Source organism: Leuciscus leuciscus (assembly GCF_965113295.1).
Source record: "Leuciscus leuciscus genome assembly, chromosome: 17".
NCBI lineage: Eukaryota > Metazoa > Chordata > Actinopteri > Cypriniformes > Leuciscidae > Leuciscus > Leuciscus leuciscus.
Window position 1 is genome coordinate 19,132,280 of NC_138741.1, and position 20,738 is coordinate 19,153,017.

The 20,738-nt window shown below is 40.1% G+C and overlaps 1 protein-coding gene across 12 annotated transcripts in view; it reads right to left on the reverse strand.

Moving 5' to 3' along the window:
• birc6 (baculoviral IAP repeat containing 6) overlaps nucleotides 1–20,738 on the reverse strand; it is a gene marked incomplete at its 3' end in the record, with an annotated part of 100,754 nt that overhangs the window by 47,994 nt on the left and 32,022 nt on the right. For 3 of the 12 annotated variants that reach the window (XM_082143011.1, XM_082143010.1, XM_082143008.1), the window contains exons 31-60: nucleotides 19,118–19,254; nucleotides 18,899–19,036; nucleotides 16,349–16,479; nucleotides 16,071–16,202; nucleotides 15,691–15,906; nucleotides 14,389–14,572; nucleotides 14,102–14,302; nucleotides 13,545–13,678; nucleotides 12,803–12,962; nucleotides 12,604–12,720; nucleotides 12,032–12,189; nucleotides 11,727–11,853; nucleotides 10,975–11,085; nucleotides 10,603–10,733; nucleotides 10,379–10,530; nucleotides 9,713–10,278; nucleotides 9,142–9,317; nucleotides 8,761–8,857; nucleotides 8,487–8,681; nucleotides 8,175–8,375; nucleotides 7,721–8,000; nucleotides 7,341–7,597; nucleotides 7,025–7,133; nucleotides 6,251–6,475; nucleotides 5,005–5,899; nucleotides 4,391–4,534; nucleotides 2,747–2,876; nucleotides 1,607–1,738; nucleotides 1,077–1,238; nucleotides 439–612 (exon numbers count right to left, since the gene is read on the reverse strand). In XM_082143011.1, coding sequence (XP_081999137.1) covers nucleotides 439–612; nucleotides 1,077–1,238; nucleotides 1,607–1,738; nucleotides 2,747–2,876; nucleotides 4,391–4,534; nucleotides 5,005–5,899; nucleotides 6,251–6,475; nucleotides 7,025–7,133; nucleotides 7,341–7,597; nucleotides 7,721–8,000; nucleotides 8,175–8,375; nucleotides 8,487–8,681; nucleotides 8,761–8,857; nucleotides 9,142–9,317; nucleotides 9,713–10,278; nucleotides 10,379–10,530; nucleotides 10,603–10,733; nucleotides 10,975–11,085; nucleotides 11,727–11,853; nucleotides 12,032–12,189; nucleotides 12,604–12,720; nucleotides 12,803–12,962; nucleotides 13,545–13,678; nucleotides 14,102–14,302; nucleotides 14,389–14,572; nucleotides 15,691–15,906; nucleotides 16,071–16,202; nucleotides 16,349–16,479; nucleotides 18,899–19,036; nucleotides 19,118–19,254 — 5,972 coding nt within the window. Of the gene's footprint in view, nucleotides 1–438; nucleotides 613–1,076; nucleotides 1,239–1,606; nucleotides 1,739–2,746; nucleotides 2,877–4,390; nucleotides 4,535–5,004; nucleotides 5,900–6,250; nucleotides 6,476–7,024; nucleotides 7,134–7,340; nucleotides 7,598–7,720; nucleotides 8,001–8,174; nucleotides 8,376–8,486; nucleotides 8,682–8,760; nucleotides 8,858–9,141; nucleotides 9,318–9,712; nucleotides 10,279–10,378; nucleotides 10,531–10,602; nucleotides 10,734–10,974; nucleotides 11,086–11,726; nucleotides 11,854–12,031; nucleotides 12,190–12,603; nucleotides 12,721–12,802; nucleotides 12,963–13,544; nucleotides 13,679–14,101; nucleotides 14,303–14,388; nucleotides 14,573–15,690; nucleotides 15,907–16,070; nucleotides 16,203–16,348; nucleotides 16,480–18,898; nucleotides 19,255–20,738 lie in introns of all 12 variants that reach the window. The other 9 variants (XM_082143013.1, XM_082143005.1, XM_082143007.1 and 6 more) reach the window with 5 other exon arrangements.

Below are 20,738 nucleotides of genomic sequence, written 5' to 3' on the forward strand. Positions count from 1 at the left end.
AAATCTGAATCAAATCAAACTGAGTTTGTGAATCAGAATCTAATTGAATCAAGTAATCTGTTTTGATACCAAACACGTGACATTTCGTGACAAGTGTCATTATAGTATTGTTTATAGACTATTATAGTATTTTTTTCAAATTTTGCTTTTATTTTTATGTTTTTAGTTTACATTTCAATTTATTTAAAGTTTAGTAATTTTGTTGTTTTTGTTATTTTTATTAGTTTTAGTTTTTTTTTCTATTTAGCTTTATGTTTAGTTTTACAAATTTTATTAGTTTAATATAAATTTATTTCAGCATTTTCCATTTAAGTTCTAATATTTATAATTTATCAGCTTTATTTATTTTTTATATATAGATTTAGTTAACAACAACAACACTGTCCGTGAAAAACTCTTTCTTATGCTTATGTCTTTGCATGTGAGATTTCTGTATACCTTTCTCGGTACGGAGTCTTTTGAAGGAATCGGTCTTGGAGAGGCCAGGGTCTGAGATGACCTTTGACCCCAGTTTGACCGTTAGGTCAATGGAGCGGTATCCCTGAGGAAGTTTACGCTCATACAGCAGTGTCAGCAGTTGGGCCAAGGTCATCTCCGGCGGCAATGGTTGACCTAGAGAGAAAAGGTTTAAGCCAGAGTTTATTAAAAAGTTGATCTCGATTGATAAATCAGAACCTTGTTAGAATCAGATGTGTGTCATTTTTTCAACCAAACGGCAGGCGAGAGAGTGGAGTTCAAAAAAGTTTTTTTTTCAATTCTGTTTGGTGATGTTAGTGGATCAGAAATTAAACACCTCACCAAGTGCTGAAGGCTCTTTACAGAGGATAAGATGAGACAACGAGAGATGAGATGAAACTTTGAAATTGACATTCATCAAACTCTCTGCATGTCTGAATAAATGAAGTGAGGTGAAGTGGCAGGCAGACTGGGACAGGCACTGAGGTGACCTCTACTCATTCTAATCAGTATGGAGGAGCGAAAGGTGAGAGATGAGGAGGAACGCAAAAGAGTACAGAGTGGGTGAGAGGACCGGACAGAATGTGAGCGCTTTATAGAACTAGAGTGTGTGTCTGTACCCGGCAGAAGTTTGTGACAGAGGTGGAAGACAGGCACACTAATGGTTTTGGCAGATGGATCGACTCCTGAGGAAGCTGCCAGCTTGTCACTGAGGACACGTCCTCGTCGAGACGGGGGACGGGGAGGAGTGGACAAGGCCCTCTTTGACTGAGACTTCAGACCTGAAAAATAAAAAGAAAGAATGAAGATGAGATGCAAATTGGGTAAACTATACATCAAAGATCTCAGTAACTACAATGCTAGCTTGAGTTAACCTTTAGGGAACAACCATAATAGAAAAATGTTTTTTTACATAAAAAAATTAATTACTGCCTGCCTACACAAAAATCCAAGCAACAATGTGTGTGTAATAGACAGTGTGTTGAAGTTTTAGCACATCCTAATGCAGTCTCTAGGGTATTCCAGTTGTTCGTTGGTTTCTAGGATATTTTAGGTTGTGGATAAGGTGTTATGGGTGATTGCTAGGGTATTTCAGGTGGTTGTTAGCTGGATGTAAGGATTGAGCTGAGAAGACAGAGTTAAACAGTACCTGAGGCAACAACGACACTGTAGTTGTCTTGGAAACCATTATCAGCCTTCATCTTTTCTTTTTCCTCATGGTTTTTCTTCTCTTTATCCTCCTTCTGTTCATTGATCAGTTTGGCTGTGATGCTGGGCGTATCTGAAGGGTAAAGAAATGCAAGATCTTTAAATGTTATTTCATAGCGTGTGTGTGTGTGCGCATGTTCTTCAACTGGCCTGCAGTACATTTCCCTTTAGAGACATATACATCAATGTACATGACATGTCAGCTTAACTGATAATATGAATTATTGATGGTAAAGATGTAATATGCCAGAGAAGATACACCAATCTATAACGATAACAACATGCTGCGCTTCCTGTGAGGGTCTTCCATCAGTGGAAGTGACGTGAGTATGAGAACGGCTCCGAGACTGGACACCTTACATACTGTGTGTCTCAAAAGAACCGAAGACTATATCTGCCACGCTCAAGGTCTCAGGGGACAAGCCATTCATCACACACACACACACACACACACACACACACACACACACACACACACACGCTGATGACCATGCCACGTGACAGTTCCAGCCCTACATGCTTTGTGCATTAGACCTTGAAAGCCTGAAGATGTGGCAAAAGCTGGATCTAACAGATCTGATAGACTACTGCATAGTGCATATAAAACGAGACTGCTGAAAATGCTATCTAGTATTTCGGCTCAACTGGTGTATAGAGTGTGAAGACTTATTAATGTAACTGTACAAAGTGTGTGTCTGATTTGTAGACTGCTTTTGTAGAGTGGCACAAATACAACATTTTGAAATGCATACCAGTGGAATTTTACAATTATTGGAACATATTTTCCAAAACGAATATGCTTCTGAACACTGAATGTCTTTAAATATTCAGTAATAAAGATTAAAGAAACAAATTAAGGGCAATGAGTGCCCTTATGCTCACCAAGCCTGCATTTATTTGATCAAAGATACAGTAAAAACTGTATTTGGTGCTCAAGAAACATTTTTCATTATCAATGTGTTTTTTTTTTACGGTCACTTTTGATCAACTTAATGCATCCTTGCTGAATAAAAATATGAAAAAATTAAAATCGTACTGACCATAAACTTTTGAACGGTATTGTATTACAATGTCTTCATACCTGAGACACGGTCCAATACTTCAGACAGTGTGGTTGAGATGGGCAGATGCAGTTTGCGGAACTTGTGCCCCGCTCCGTACATGGGGTGCTGGATCACATGACTAGTGGCATTAATGCGTCCTTTATACAGCTGAAGCAGGGAAAAAGAAAAACAGAATGAAACCAGTCAAGTTAATAGTGTGTGACTATATTACTCATATATGAGACATGGACAAGCATATTTGTTGAAATTTGCATAAAGATGATATTCAGGTAGGTGTTATATTTTAGGTGAGATATTACATTTCTCATTAAAATGGACCTATAGAATAATTTCCAAAAGGGACATGGTGACTCATCTTATCACTAAAAAAATTACATTTCTGTCACATCTGCATGCTGATCTTAAGTGAGTGATCTTTATTTCTCTTCATTGTGAACAAAGAATCCATCTTTTCTTTTGTCTTAGAACTCTGTATCTTTCAAGAATGTAAAATGGCCTTAAATATAATTGGAGCGTTTAAGTATATTGATTATGAGTTTTTTTTTATAACACTACAGCTATGGAGAAAAACAAACTCGAGGAATTTGAAAGCAATGGCATTTGGAAGTCCTGCTAATGTCAAAGAAAAAGAAAAAGAAATCAATATATGACACGACATTAAAACAAAGAACCACAAAAGCATCTCTGAAGATTTCCCCCTTTCCAAATGGGCGATCCAGACTCCAGACGTCTTCATTCCACTCGGAGATGGAGTTGAAGGTGCGTCTGAAAGGGTGAAAAAGGTCTGAAAAATGACGTCCCTGCCTTTGAGAGGACGCCCCGGATCATCAGCACTCTGGCTTGATCTAATGTGTAAACATTAACTTTTAAGAGCCCCTCTGTCGGGACTGTCTGTGAAAGCCTGATGATTAATCTGATCTGAAACGCACATGATCCCACAGTAATTTAGCGGAGTGAATGACTCGCCAGCTAAAAAAAGACATCTTGGGTCTTTACGATTTGGCTTCGTTCCGGTTTGGCAGCTGCAGAAGAGGCATAACTCTACGTGTCATCAAAGGGGTGAGCTGGATATGTCCTCCAACATTTAGATTATGTTAAAGGTGAAGTGTATAATTGCTTCGCCACTAGCGGCACCAAACAGAATTGCAAAAAGGATTTTCCCATACACTGTTTGCCCCTTCCACTACTGTTCGGACAAACTACTCTTTATTTTCCACTAAACTAGCCATTTTCTCCAGCTAAACAACTTAGTACAAGTACTCCTAACATCCGGCAATGTGTGTGGAGTGTGGACTTCTGCATGATTGACAAGGTTTTGAGGATAAATCTGCCCCCTAGTGGTCACCTACAACAACAGCACAATAAGCCTTGAAAAGAACAGCAGCGCAGAAGCAGTGGAGGTTTAAATCCCTCTGAGATGATGTAAAGGTCAGGGTAATTTTCCTTGTAAGTGGAGAGGCTTTTCTGAGCTTTACAGCAACAGTAATAAATCATTTAACAGACTAACCAAGCAAAACAACTTCTATATAAAATAAAATAATGGCTCAAAAGAGCAACGTTTCAGCTTAGATGGATTTTCAAAGCACATGTTATGGCATTTTGTGTGTGTGTGTGTGTTTGTGTTTGTGTGTGTGTGTGTGTGTGTGTGTGTGTATACCTACCGGGCAGGGGGACTGAAGAAAGACAGTAACTTTCTCGTCTTCGAGCATGAGTTGTAGGAAAAGCCGACGTATAAATCCAGAGATGTTCCCTGAGACCGGAACGTTCCCTCGCTGAGGAGCTGACTGGAACAGCTCACACAGAACCTTTACAAACAAAGAAAAATCCAGTTCAATGTAATGTGCACTAATCTCTTTCTAAAAGTATTCAGTTGATTGTATGAAGTGTATGATGCAAGAAATATCTAGTAGCCAAGTATGACAGCTTTGGGTATTTTGTACAAACAGGGCTCAAATATAAGGATGGCAGACAGCAAGTGTGGAAAAGTTGAGCCAGGTGAAATGTATTGTTATTTAATACATATTATATAAGTATATATTTCTGAAGCTAATCTTGGAGGCATTAGTTCTGGGTTGAAAATTAATTAAATTAACAAATTATTTTGGGGAAGAAAACATTTTTATATATTCAACGTGTAGTAGTAGATATAATTTATAGTGTGTAGATATTTATTTAATATGTGAAAAAAATCCTTTTATTCATTATTTATAAAAAAAATATATATCTTTTTATTCATCGTTTATAAAAAATACGTCTAAAAATCGTCTAAACACACCTGTGCCATGAGCCTTTGGTTGTTTGGATGGCAGGAGATGCATTGCAGGAAGAAAGCCACTGTGGCGTTCTCAATGGCTGTCCTCTGCTGGGTGGTGAGTCCACTGCTTCGGCTTGTTGACGCCAGAGAGTATGACGCCCCTGAGATGTGAGGTGCGGCACTGGCGTGTGAGGTGCTGGCCGATGCACCGTGCCCAGAAATACTGCTACTGCTGCTGCTGGTGTTTGCATTGGCATTAGCGACCCCACTGGCACTAGAGTGGCAGAGGAGAAACAACAGTGCTGTCCAGAGCGGGTTCACTTCTGGCCCACCCAGCCAGTCCTTCATGGTGTGACTGTTTCCTACTTCTGTTAGAAACCTTAATACGGGTGCTGCTAGCTCAGGAGACAATGGCGGCCTGTTTGCAGAGGATGAAGAGGGTTGGTTGTGTGCGTATGGGCGTCTTTCAGCCTGTGTGGAGAATCCTGCAGGCAAGGGAAGGTCCGCGCTGACCAAAAGGTTGCAACAAAGATCGGCTAAGCTGCGAACCAGCAAGGAAGGCAGACCGGAATCCAACAGCTGCTGGATGGCACCAGGAGACTGGGATGCAGCTGCCAGGGTCACAAGCTGGCACTCTGAGAGGGAGATGGGCAAGATTACTGGTGTACGAGCATGTTTGGAGTCATCTGTGAGGGAGGCGGCACTGTTTAAGTCATGTTGCTTCTTGCCATCGTCTGTCATGGCCATGCGGCACTGTGCATTTGTCTGGGCAGCAGGGGGCGCCACAATACCCATCCAGGACATGAGCAGAGAGAAGTAACTAGGGTGGATGTGGCACATGGAACAAAGCAAACTATCCACAGCCTTCTTTAAAACCAAGTTAGAGGGCAAAGACATGGACCAGTTGTACAACAACCTGCGAGAGATGGAGAAAAAGAAGCTCTTGAATGAACGGTTCAAAAACAACCTCATGATTTACTAATGCACAACTGTTTGTGTTAAAGGCCGTCAGAGTTGTATTTGCTCCACGTACACAGCAAAGGTTGTTTCACTTTGCTCTACTTGGTACGCATAAAGTATTCATACCTGAAGTGAGGATGAAATATAGTGCGGGAAAGTAAGAGCGGAATATATACTCTCAGCCTCTCCCAATGCAGAGTGCCAAAACACACCTTAGGCATGATCATACATTCATCCAAAACTTTTACTTGAACAATTTGTACTGCGAGACCGCAAAAAGAAAGTGTGTTTATCTGTGTGGACTCACTCGAAAAGCTCTCTGTTGAGCAGTCCGGGCAAGTCGTAGTCCACTGGCAGCTCATAACTGTGCCACAAGACCGACGCCACACAGTGCAGGTGTGACGGGGACGGCATGAGCAACCCGTATTCCCGTGAGGGCGGAGCATTCGGACCCACGTAGCCTGACGGAGAACTCTGTTTCAGGGCTGCAACCCGGGAGGAGTCATACACCCACTGTAGCAGAGCCTGGATCCTACAACACATTCACAACATAGCCATCAGAAACCACAAAAAAGTGTGCATGAACTCATCCAGTTCAGGTGTAACAGTATAACACAAAGTAGCTTTTAGAAGATTTTAAAAGTCAATATACAGAAATGTGGAATGTATATATGGATGCCCATTGCCACTACATAAAATATTAAAAAAAGTAAATCATGATGACATAAAACGTGAAAATTCCATTTAAGTCATGATTTTGACTTTTTATTTCAATCATGAGATAAAGGTCAATTATGAAACCATTCAAAATGAGATACTAAGTTGTCATTATGACAAAACATAAATTACAATAAAAGAATGACATTTTTAAGTCATATATTTTAAAAAGATATATATTAAACAAATATCTTATATTTCCACAATTATTTACATTTTAACATCTCATGACTTCTAAAATGGTACTCCATTCTTCAAGACTAAAAAAATAAAACAAATATATACCGGGCTTTTCAGACCCACTGTTATAGAGAATAAACATGCAGAAATGACTCTGGACTCTGTAATGAACTCCATTACAGACCTGTCTTTGGTACCGGGGTCCTGAGTAGTGCCAAGCTGGTAGAGGATGTCTATGGTTGAGTCAGACGACAGGCCATTTAACCTCCCGAAGAGCAGCGGACTGTTCAGATCTACAATAAAAAACATAACCACCAATCAGATAAAAAGGAAAGCCCAACTAAATCATGATGTCAAATCATATAAAAGACATAACATACTTTTTTTCTGTACTCAAAACTAGCCTAAACATAATCAGCATGATAGTGTTTACAATTGGTATAAAGCAGTCAAGCACTGAGGAGAAACAATCTTAATGGAAACGAGTGGGCGGGTCTTACTGGCCAAATCAGTGCCAGAAGCAGCACAGTTACGCAGCAAGATGTCAATGAGTTTGAGGCCTATGCGTGTGGACTGGAGGCCGATCTTCACCAGCACCGCCTCGATGTTGGGCGAGTGCATGCCACAGTACGGGGACATGAGGAGGGCGGCGCAGGTCTGCAGGAGGTTTGCCGTAGGAGCAGCAGCACTGGCCATCATGGCCTCCAAATCAGAAACGTGAGTCAAACAATGATGCAGCAACCGTAACCAGCCAATACTGAGAAAGAGAGAGAGAAAATGGCATATTACAATATATGGAGACTTAAAATAGGAAATCGAACAACTTACTAAACTGATCATTTTAGATGTTACTTGGTAAAAAAAATTGTGATTTCAATACCTGGTTTTGGAGACCTGGTCCTCAGAGGGAAGAAAAGGATTGTTTACAGTGGCAGAGGAAGTGTTTCCAAAAGCAGTCAGGCCCAGTAGCTTAATCTGCGAGAGGCCCAGAGTGCTGGCGTCCCGCGGCCGGTGCAACCTCAGACACACAGCAGACGCCACCTCTGCCTTTACCAGCTGGAACTTAATGTAGGTGAGACCGCTAGTGATGACTGGGGTTGACAGGGGAAGCATGTTCACACCATCTGCGCTGATTTCCACAGACACTGAGGATGGGCATGCTGGGAAGGACAGAGAGAGAGAAAGAGAAGCATTTAGTATCATAAAGACTTTAGAATAGTCCTCAGTAGTATGGAAAGCTTCATATATGGGCCAAATATAATATACAGCTGTGTCAAGTGGGGTTTTGGATCAAAGATATTGCATCGTGGGCAGGGCTACACGGCTACACTCACTGGCAAGGGATGCCAGGTGCGGCTGTATGTGAATCTCCTTCAGCAAAACGGCAGCGGGCAGGTGGATGGTGAGGTCACACCAGGCCTCTTCAGGAAGGAAGATGTAGGACCAAGCAGCAGAACGGGCTCGTCGATGTGGGGGCGTGGCCTGCAGAAGCACTTCCGCTGGCTGTGCCGTGGGACTGCTGGAGTTGATGGTGCCTGCAAGGGAACAGCAGAAACTATGAATTGAAATCATTTTAATGCTTAAGAAACTGACGTTTATATGAAAAGGCGGAGCTTATGGCTTAAAATAAAGAGTGCTTGCAGTACCAAGAGGAGCGAAGTTGTGCAGTCCTTCTGCGTTGTCTGGTTCTGAGGTGAGCACTCGTGCTTTCAGGCTGCCATCTGCTGCTTTTCCAGGTCCGGAGTCCAGGAACTTCATGATAGTGGACACCATACTGCGTGCAGTGTTCACGATGGCTCGCGTGCTGGTGACCATGTTGTTACAGATGAGCTGAACACCACCTAAATGTGCGCACAGAGAGTCAGAACATACACACCAGTTCAAAAACGATCTCTTCTGAAAGTGTTAGTGCTGGCATACCCATGTCATGGAAGGCTTTCAAAGCCTCGCTGGTGTCAAGCACTCTCAAAATAAACCACAGTAAAGGCTCAGAGAGCTGACATGTTGATAGAGATCCCTGTAAAAAATAATAAAAGCGCTCAGCATTCACAAAATGCAATGGCAGTACATTGATGGCTTTTTTAGTGTTTTGGTTTTTTAGTGTTACTTTTTTTAAATACTGAAATCCAAAATTTGAAAAGTTGTTTGAATATGTGTTCATGTTTTTTAGGCCACAACATACAAGCACAGATCAGGTGTTTAGTTAATTTTGCATAATAAAATGTGTGAAAAAGCCCTGGCTCTTAAAATCGTCACAGAGTAAACTCTGTGGTCTCTCACTTCCTCTGTGCCGAGTCGTACCTGTCGGCCCATATAACCACAGGCCATGTAGGTGAGAATGGGCTGCAGCATGACCTGGACGGATGTGGCTCTTTTACTTAGAGTAGTCAGGATGGTGAAGAGGCCATCACCCACCGAGATGGCATCCAACCCACCATGAAAGTTCTCATGTTTAGTTAGGTGAAGCCCACTAGCACCTAGACACAGAGAGAAAACACATTAGCAAAAGAATGAATGCATTAAAATCCATATAAACTTCAATTCAAATATTTGAAATATCCTAATTTATAATATCCTTCTAATATGCTGATTTAGTGCTGAAGAAACATTTCTTCATATTAATATTGAAAGCATTAATGTTCAAGTTTTTTCCCTTCAGGATTCATTGATGAATAGATGAGGATGAAAATAACATTTATTTGAAATAGAAATTCTGTAACATAACTGTCCTTACAGTCACTTTTTGTCAATTTAATATATCCTTGCTGAAGAAAAGTAATTAATTTCTTAAAGAATTTTCCTGACCCAAACATTTGAGCAGAATTATTCATATAAAATATTTATTTAGTTAATTTTAAATAAACTTCTGTACCAATTATCATGGCCATGGCACTGCTGTTGCACTGTCCCAGAGCCGACAAGATCTGACTCATGATCTGCTGATTGGCCAAAACCAGGTCTGCGACACCCGCTGCTGGTCCCTGGTTCTGAGCTGTGCCTGCCGCCCCACACTCTTTGCTTCCACACACTTTTTCTTCATCTGATACGCTGTCAGTGGCTCCGCCCGCTGGGGGCAGCCTCCCACTGAACTCCCGATCACCCGAAAGCGGCAGCATCACCAAAGCATTGACCAGCTTCAAGAGGTCAAACATCAGCTGGTCTCGTGTGGTCTCACCACACACAGCCTTGGCATCGCCGGGGCGAATGATATTAGCGAACAGGCCCCCGAAACAAGCACGGGCGCCCACAGAGCTGTCCGAACCGCTGCGTGAGACCACCTTTTCTGAACAAGTTATGTAGTGATGAACCAGGAAGGTGACTGATTCGATGACGGCCAAGATGGTGGTCACAGAAACGACCTCAAAGTTTTGTTCCAGTGTGAACTCTAAAAGCTTAACCTGTGCATCTAATGGACCCTGACCGGACTGGAATGGACCCCTATAAAAAAAAATATATATAAAAAAACGTTTTTTAAACAAAATCACACATTTTTAACAAGCACCAGTTAAATTACATAAATGTTGGATCAATCATTTACCTCTCTGTAGACAGAATGTGCAACAATTTAAGCAGAAATTCGCTGAACATCTGTGGACATGTGGAGGACAGATGCACCTGCAACCTGGTTAAAAACTCCTGCAAGGCTTGTGTTGCAGTGGGGCCGACCTGAGAAGAGAGAGGAAGAGGAGTCTGAGAGGCACTTGCCAAATCTACTTCTATGGAATCAGTCATGTGTGTGCATGTTCATTAAAAGCTCAATACCTGTGAGCTGTGCTGGCTAGTGCCGTGAGGGTTTCCTCCAGACAGGAAGCGCACAAGCACGTGCACAAGTGTGGGGTCAGACACCATCTGCTGGGCTGTGCTCTCCTGCACACCCATCCCACTGCTGGAGGCTGCAGATGTTACACACAAGTTATAAGCGCAGTTATTCTGAAAGTGGGTTACAAGACTGTTTGCTTTTATAATCAGGCTGCAGCAGGGCAACACAACACAGATCTGCTGTGCTGGCAGGATTCCCCCAGAGAAAACCCACATATAGAATCGCAGGTCTCCCCTGGGAACACCCACACATTTGAGTGTGTCCAGAAACACATCAGGAGGTACAAAGACAGGCTCAGCCAATCAGATACTCACCACTAGTAGGCATATTGGTCATGAGGGTGAGACTGTGCAGGACAAGACACCATGTTCTCAGAGAAGTGTTGGGGTACCAGGCCAGCACTGACAGGAAACTGCTGATGGAGGCTGAGAGAGACAAGAGTTACAGTCAATTATAGTCATTACAAAATCTACTTATTGAACTACATAAGGAACGGTGAGTGATCTAACTCACTTCTGTGTTTCTTTAGCTCATTAGCATTGCTCTCCCTTATTTTCTTTCTTGTTCATAATTTCTAAACATTTTTAGTTCAGAACCGGAGAAAGCCACCGTGATACGCCACCTGACGTTTTTTTTCCCTTGATGACATATATAAAAGAAAGTTGCCATATGTTTTAGAGATATTTTCGCAAATATTCAGCCTCTTTTTTGTACATTTTTTTTAAAGTTCAGGCATTTCCATGCTTTTTTTCCCTGCAAATCGATTTTTTTCAGGTCTACACCACCTCCTTCAATCTGATCAATTTCATTCAGATTGAGCTCAATCGGATCAATTGAAGTGTTTACATGTTTATAAAGGGATTATTTGGGAGTTTGGAAATGTAGCTAGTGATACTGAAGCTTTTTAAAGTTTTAGAAACTTACAACAGATAGGGTTTTAAGTTGGATCCTTAGTAGTAATACCCCATAAAACCAACAGTTTATTTCAATCAACAGTTATCGAAGCAGCACAAAAAATATGAGAATATCTTCAGATCAAAGCGTTCAATCAGTCGGTGAATCACACCTTGGTTAAGAGGGATTGTGGGCACTCTGCTGGAGTTGAAGAGGAAGATGTCTGAGCCGCTCTCCTCCGACCCTCCGGAGCAGGAACTCAAACTCAAAGTCAACCACAGCTGCAGTAAAGACTCCAACTAGAGAGAGAGAGAGAGAGAGAGAGAGAGAGAGAGAGAGAGAGAGAGAGAGAGAGAGAGAGAGAGAGAGAAATAAATATGGTCTGAGTAAGATGGTGTGATTCTGTAAGTTAGATTTAAGGGAAATAGGGAAAGAGCAGTGGTAAATTCAAGCAACAAAAACAGACTGTGCCCGTACCTGAACATGATGCACTTGTAGTAAAGAGAAGAGCTTGTTGAAGCAGGTGCTCAACATGGGGATGGAAGAAGGTTGTGCCATCAGACTGCTGGCAGACGGAGAGCTGTGGAACCCCCCACGCAGAAGAGAGTCATCTGTCCCGTTTGCAGACTGGGCCACTGAAACAAGAGAGGAAAAAAAAGATTATGAAGAGGTGATGCTAGTTAAATAAGTCAAATAATTTTATAAAAAAACAAACAAAAACAAAAGAGGGTTCCCTACACTTTTGGAAGTTTACTTTAAAATTGATTTGGAATTATCAGAAATCATTAAGTAAAGGTTAAAATGATCAATTTCTGCCTGAAGAAATGTTTTAGAACTGAGTTTGAAATTGAAAAAAATATACTCACTACAGAATAAGATTTTATTAATGTAATATATTGACAACTTTTCAAGTACTAGACAAAAAAAATAAAAAAAATAAAATTTGAATCAAATAAATATTCCATGATATCGCCAGATTTTCCATGACTGTAGGAACCCTGTACACAATTGACACAAATGTCTGTTGGTGTTTCCTTTTGTGTTTGTACCAGAAGGAGATGTGGATGTCAGCGCCTGCAATATTGCATCTGCCTCCAAAGTTGACATCATTTTCAGCATAAGTTCTGCCTGCTGTTCTAATCCCACCTCCAGTCGAGCATCCAGTGCTGGAACAAAAAATAAAAGGTTTTATAGCACTCAGACTTATTATATGTTTTATATCATTCATGTATTTTTGACACCTCTCACCTTGAGACACAGACACTGAGAGGTTCTGAGATCCAGGCTTCTCTGCCGTGGCGGCCACAGGAGGTTTGGACACGGGAATGCCCACACCCCCCGTGTAGGGGTTATAACTGTACGAGCCGTAGTCAGCACCCCAGTAATCGTACCAGGTACTGCTGATCGGCTGCAAGAGAGAACATGAAAGAAAAAGAAAAAACAACAACAAAAAAAATCTCAGACACTCATCTCTGAGAAAAAAAAAGAAAGATACTCTACTGGAAAAGGGTTAATACATTGAGTTTGTGCAAATCAGCTCTAAATATTATAACCAAACTTCAACTACTGATCTCCGATTACATAATACATGCAGTATAGGGGTGAAACGTACAGTTCACTTCCCACGGTTCCGTATGAACATTTATAGCATCTAATGATGAGAATAAGTGTGTGAATTGTAATGTGGCTATTTTCAAGAGTAATCATAGAATTTTCCATGTCACTGAATCGCTGTACTTTCAGACATTTCTCAAAATAAATGTCTGTAATTTTACAGTGCGCTGTATTTTACAGAAATTTGGGTAATAAGGGCAACTCTGAAAAGAAAATATCAGCAATCGAATGGACATCAAACATATATGGGTATTGGGCTAGCAATGTTCTAAGTAATTGCAAAGCCAAACTAAAACAGTGAGAACAGAACCGTGAGAAATGTAAACAATTACACCCCTAATGTCTAAACAACAGAGAGAAAGAGAAAGGTCCATACCTTAAAAACCTTGGCGGCGAGTGGATCTTTTTCCAAATCAATATCTAAAGGATCAATATCAACATCCATCAAGTCTTGAAGCAAGTCAAAGTCAATGTCTTTATCTTTTTCCAAAGATGATAGTGGAGGAGCACCTTTGGGCAACGAAAAGACGTTTAATATTGCAAGAGCAGCGTACCAAGAGAAGCAACTACACAGACAGCCTACTGTCAGGCTGTCACACTCCTCTTAGACCGACAGGGCGTCCGAACAGTGGATCGTTGACCCATTTTAAATTAATGTTGACGTTGACATAAAATCTTACCCATAATAAATGATAAAATGACTAACAACTGTAGGTTTTAAATGACTATAGACAAGTCAAAATCATCTGCACTGTTCCAACCCCCTGTCCACTGCATTGTACCACTATTACATATTATATACAAAAGCAAACACAAAAAACACACATGCAGCTCATTCAAGAGAGAAAAAAAGAACGAATAAACATCAGAAACAAAAGAAAGGTGAGGGTCCGTGTGAGGTGACGTGCTATTCGGGCGGGGTTACCAACGCACTTTGGAACACAGAGGATGTCCCGGGTGTACCTGCGATGATATCTGGTCCCAGAGGCTCATCAATGGTCTCCACGAGTGGGATGGGGGTCGGCTGGGGGAGAGAGTCATCGGAATCCACCACCACAGAGGAAGCGGCGGCCCCGGCCTCATCAGCCCCCGCCCCCTCCATCCCATCCCCACACACCGGAGACAACAGCTCTCCTGAAAACAGATTAAAACATCTAAATATAAAACATCCGTGGGTCACTCTGCAGCTGAGACCATCTTTTAAAACCTAAAACACAAACCTGCAAGGATGTCCTGCAGCATGCAGGTGAGGGAGTACTGGGCCCAGGCTCCGCCCCATGAGATGTCCCCACGATTGAAGTCCGTCCCCACCAGTAACAGCAGTAACCTCTCCAGCTGGTGCTCTGTAACCACCTCACACAGGTGGATTGTGGGTCGTGTTGCATTTGCTATTCTAGCCAATACCTAAGCAGTGGATGAGATTTAGAACATGGTCTACAAAATATACACTACCATTCAAAAGTTTAATTATTTTATTCAACAAGGACATGTCTTGCAGTAGAGACAATTATAATGTTACAAAAGAGTTTCTATTTCAAATGAATGCTGTTTAGCATCAGCATATTAGAATGAATTCTGAAGGATCATTGTGACACTGAAGACTGAAGAAAATTCAGCTTTGCCATCACAGGAATAAATTACTTTTTAAAATGTATTAATGTTTCACAATATTACTGGATTTACTGGATTTTTTTAATCAAATAATTACAGCATTGGTGAGCATATGACCCCTGGTTCACACCGGATGCGGAAGCGTCGCGGAACGGAAAATCACGCGCGGTCCGGCGCCTGCCTGTTCACACTAGACGCGTATTCTCCGCGGCGGTCGACAAGCGCTTCTGCTCAGTTGTTGTTTATTCAGAGCTATTTTTACATCATGGGTAAGTAAATAACCTCATAAAATGAATACACCATGTTTCTGTAACCAAGAAGTTTGTACACTTCTTTTATTAATCCGTTGTCGAGACACACACACAGCCAGAGAGAGAATATGGTAGATAGTTTTTTTTTCTTTGTTTGTTTTCATCTTTCTAGTCTGTTTAGATACACAAATATGATCGCATTTGTCACTCGCGGTATTTTAATTTGAAAATTGCTTTTATTTTGACAATTGACCGGATGTCTCGTGTTTCTTGGTGTGACTTCCTGCCGGAATGGACGCGAATCACTCGCGGCTCGCGCAAAAAATAGACCAGACGCCGAAACTGGCGCTCCACGGCGCGGGCCGGCCGCGGCTTGCCGCGGCGCTCCGCGTCTGGTGTGAACGACACCATAGGTTAACATGGGCGCCGAAAGGAAGCGGCCTCCGTTCCGCGCCGCTTCGGCGTCGCTTCGGCGGCCGGTGTGAATGGGCCGTGAGACTTCATTCAAAATACACTACCATTCAAAAGTTTGAGATCTGTCTCTAAATTCAACAGCACAAACAAAACTTACATTTTATTTATGTCCAAGTTATGAAACCCCAGGGATATTAGCTAATTGAGAACTGAATTAAGAAAGGTAAGGATTAAAACAAGTTGCACCTTGCAGACAAACAGGAGCAGGTCTGCGTGACAGGTGAAGTCCATGGAGAGGAGGAAAAGAGCGAGCTTCTGGACGACGCAGATGCAGCGCTCGTGAGATAATGTAAAGGGCAGGAGCTCCACCTCAGGGGTCTCTTTTGCCACTGATGCCTCCGAGTCCAAGGTGGAGCGTGGCCATTCAGCTGTCCGCCTCAAACGGATCAGATCTTTAAAGTGCTGCCAAAGAAACAGAACCACATGTTTCACTTTACAATCTGTTCGAAGGTGATGTTTATCACTGCTAATGTGTACTTTGAATTCTGTTGATACTCCTAATTTGTCCAACAACCACCCCTTAGAGACATTTGACAAAATTAGTTTCCAAAAGTATCTATTCTCACCTTGGACGTGGCTTGTTTGAGTTTGGCCTGTTCCACCAGCAGCTTGTAGGAGGAGCCTTTGTTGCTCTGAATTTTCTCTTTCTCGATTTGCTCCACTAAAGCTTTCTGTTTGGCTTTCAATAAATTCAACTGCTGCAATGAAAAGAGAATTGATTAACATCCTCACTATACCTATAAAAGGAAAAGACTTCAAGTGCAGATTTTATAATAATCTGCTATGTTATGGTATAAAAGTAGCCTATAAATGGGCACGGGAAGTTTGTGCAAGACACTTGTACCTGTTTGTGGTGGACAAGCTGTTTGCGGATCTTGCGTGAATATAGACGATCTAAACTGCTGTTGCTGCCTTTGGCGGATCTGCTTGGGTTCTGAGACTGCAGACTGTTATTTATGAAACTCCACTGGTTCCCTGGTGAGATTGGAAAGGGGAAAACAAAGACACATTACCAATGAGGAAACATCTGTATGCAGTATGTACTCCACCTTTCAAAAGTTTAGGATCAGTAAGATGTTCATTTTATTGTAAAGAACTCTACTTTTTTCCAGCGAGGACATCTTAATTTCATCAAAAGTGAAAGCAGAGACATTTATAAATGTAATATTCCTATTTAAAATGCTTTCTATTAATCAAAAACCACAACAACAACTGTTTTCAACATTGATAAGAAGTGTTTCTTGAGCAGCAAATCAGAATATTATAATGATTTTTTAATGATGCTTAAAATCATCAAAATAAATTATTCAGCTTTATGACATTTTAAAATGTTAAAATAGAAAAGCATTTCAAATTGTAACAATATTGCACAATATTATGTTTTAACTTTATTCTTAAATAAATGCAGCTTGGTGTGCATAAAAGACTTTTCAAAAACATTAAAAAAGTTTAAATGTTTGGGGTTGGAAAGGATTTATGTATTTATAATTACACTTAAGTGCTAATAATTAAAAGATTTAGGCAAATCATTTTGAATGGAAATGTTCTGATTTCTGAGACTTCTTTCAAAAACATCTGGCTGACCTCAAACTGGTGAACAGTAGTTTACAAAAACACGCTGAATTTTCAGTTCTTATGCTTGCCCAGGCCTAAGAGTCTCACTAGGCCTGTCACGATTATGAAATTTGGGTGACGATTAATTGTCTAAAAAATAATTGCGGTTATGCCGATTAATTGCCAGTTTTAGGGCTTTGGCGATTAATTGTCTGTTTTAGGGCTTTGTCATAATTTTTTTGTGTGCTTCATTCATTAAATAATTGTGATGGATTTAATTCTTTGTAAGTTATCATTTTGCTGTGTAAGATTACAGTTTACACCTTTAAATATTAAATAAATATATTCAATAGCTATGACAATTTTCTTAATAAACTTAGTTAGTGTATTAATCAGCAGCAAAAGTAATTCTTGAAAAAATCTGCACCGTAATTTTATGAAATCTAAACATGTTGATAAAAACAAATTACAAATTACTATTAGTACTATTATAAAATTAATTAATGTATTAATTACATTTTATTTATATATGAATGTAAAGAATCATATGTATATCAACATTGATAATAATAATGAATGTTTCTTGAGCATCAAATCATCATATTAGAATGATTTGTGAAGGATCATGTGACACTGAAGACTGGAGTAATGATGCTGAAAATTCAGCTTTGATCACAGGAATAAATTACAGTTTAAAATATATTCAAATAGAAAGCAGTCATTTTAAATTGTCATAATATTTCACAATATGACTTTTTTTTATCAAATAAATGCAGCCTTGGTGAGCAGAAGATATTTATTTTAAAAACATTAAAAAAAATCTTACTGACCCCAAACTTTTGAACGGTAGTGTATGTAAGATATGTATACACATATCTATCTATCTATCTATCTATCTGTCTGTCTATCTATATATCTATCTATCTATCTATCTATCTACACACACACTACACACAAATAATATACAATTAAATTATGCTTATTTTAAATGTATTGTGCAGCTTTTTAATGGGGCAACATGATATGATATATACGACAGAACAGAACAAGATAGGCTTTTAATAATCTTACAGTGCAAAAAAACACGAAAATATGAAACACTTCGAAACAGAGCGGCACAAAGCATGTATGCGTTTCGCGGGTGCAGAATGATGTTCTCAAAGCAACATAGGGTCACAATGCACATTTAAAACTTCACGGCACAAAGCAAAGAAATGTCGAGCTCACAAATCCTAGTGTATCTGTATATCTGTCCAACGGTTTATTGATCGTTTGATTCTTCACAGTTTTAAATTCCAGTTATTGTGCGTTTGATGCCAATTCATAGTCCTTGTGCTGTGTGTGATCTAACAGGCACACGGTAGCGAATCGTTTAGAAACAGCAATACACTCTAGCAAAATAAAACTCTAGCAAATAAAATAACAAAATAAAATCATTTTATGCAAATCCACAGCCCTTTTTCTACAGATCAAGTATAACATAAATATATCATATTGGTGAGTTTCCTGCCGTAACCGGACGAGGCGCGCTGTTTGAATGCTTAACGGAGAATGATTGACAGCTGCAGAGGAGGGAAGACGAGTTTCCGTGAACTTTAATTTAACGATGTAAATATATTTCTGTCCCTCACATTAAGCTATAGAATGGCTTCAGATGACTTTGAATATATTGCTGGAAAACTTAATTAGTGCTTGTCTATTTCTTTTGGTCCATGACTCCCCCTTGTGCGGAAGGCCTATAAAAGAGCGCAATAATCGCGGTTGTCTAAAACAATCGCGGTTAGATCACATAATCGCGATCAGACGGTTATTTAATTATTGCGACAGGCCTAAGTCTCACCTGAAAAGGATCTTTCTCTGTCTTTTGCCCCCAGAGGTTTCTTAGCCGCAGTGGCTTCATCTTCCACACTGGCCACATAGTCAAGCAGTCGAGAGACCAGCATGACCACCCAGCTGATCATGGGGATATCCAACACACCTATAAACACAGACAAAACTGTAACATTACCATAAACACACAGGCGCATATTACATAAAAATCTCACGCTCAAACACGCACCTTCTGCCCTGCGGGACTGTGCTGCAGTAGTCTGCTGCAGAGGAGATAGCAGTGTGTCCAGAAGGTTCAGCAAACCCTCCAAAACCCCACTGTTACTCAAAGATCTTTGGCCAATACAGGACAGCAGCATGAATACCCTGAGGGAAGGAAAAGATGGATTAACATAAGAGGTCTGAGTTTATTTAAGAATAGTTCCGATTAAGGGTGGCCGATATGGCCAGAATCTTATTTTACCACATTAGATCACAATATAGATGTTTTTAATGTTTTATATTATCTTATTAAAAATAAAGAAAAAAGTAGCAGTCCTCTACGGACATTGAAGCTTGAGTCGCCATTGGCTTGTACATTTTTTATTTTACTTGCCAGACTTTTTACATGGAATGCAAGAACAACGCGAATGATTTTTTTTTTTACATAAATATAACAAAATATCAATTTCAAACACTATTAAAGTCAAATGAACAGTCTGTAATAAAATAAGAACAAAGCAATAGCACAAATATACAATAGAACAAAGATGCTAATTAAATAAACAGTGCTTTTCAGGTTTTAAAAAGTCACTCCTGAAAAATCCTCTCCCTCTCCCTCTCACTTCTGTCATTAGAACCAACGTGACTTTTTACTGTGCCGAGTCGAAGTGCTCCCAAGTGCTATTCCGCCATACATTATAGTTATCCTTTTTACCCGCTTAGAAAAGCGCCACGTTTTATTTTGTGTCACCATGTAACTGTATTTAAATAGGGAAAACGTGGAGGTGTTTGGTCGCTTCTAACTTCATCTCTGTTTGGATCCTAATGAATGAACTGGGCTAAGCTAAGTGCTATCAAAGTGTCACCGCGCGCCAGAGCGATTGATTGCACGCACTGAGACGAGAGAGGTATGTATCAACTCGTCTTAGTTAAGGGAATAACATAGTTTAATATGAAAAAACTGTGAAATATCCCTTTAAGACATAACCGACTATGTTTACTAGGATGCTCGCCAAGATGAACATCTTGACAATTTTTGGTGAAATTATATTCTGCGCTAAACTTTTTGCCTCTTAACTCGATTACAGGTGACTGTAATTGTCAAGTCAAGTCAAGTTTATTTGTATAGCGCTTTTCACAATACAGATTGTATCAAAGCAGCTTCACAGTATTAAATTAAAATAATACAACAAAGTTTGTTTCAAGAGGAATTTATTGATTGATAAAATTAAATTAAATATCCCCAAAATATCCCCAACTGAGCAAGCCAAAGGCAACAGTGGCAAGGAACCGAAAAACTTCATCAAGTGACCTAAAGAGCCAATTGTACAATATACTAGCAATTGGCTAATTAAAGATTTTTTAGTAATCTCACGTAAAATGTATTGGCATATGTGTTATTTACTCGTATCGTAGAGGGTTGAAACAGCAAACTGCAAACAATAGAACAAACACAATAGAACAATGATAGAACAGACCTTCTTTAATGGCTTGTTGCTCTTAACTATTTTTACCATCAAGCACATCCTGCTCTTTATTTTCTCATACCTGCATATTTCTTTATCACTCTAAAGTGTCAATAACTTTAAGTAGTACAGTGCAACATGGATATATTTACATACCACAATTTAAACGATCTATGAAATCTC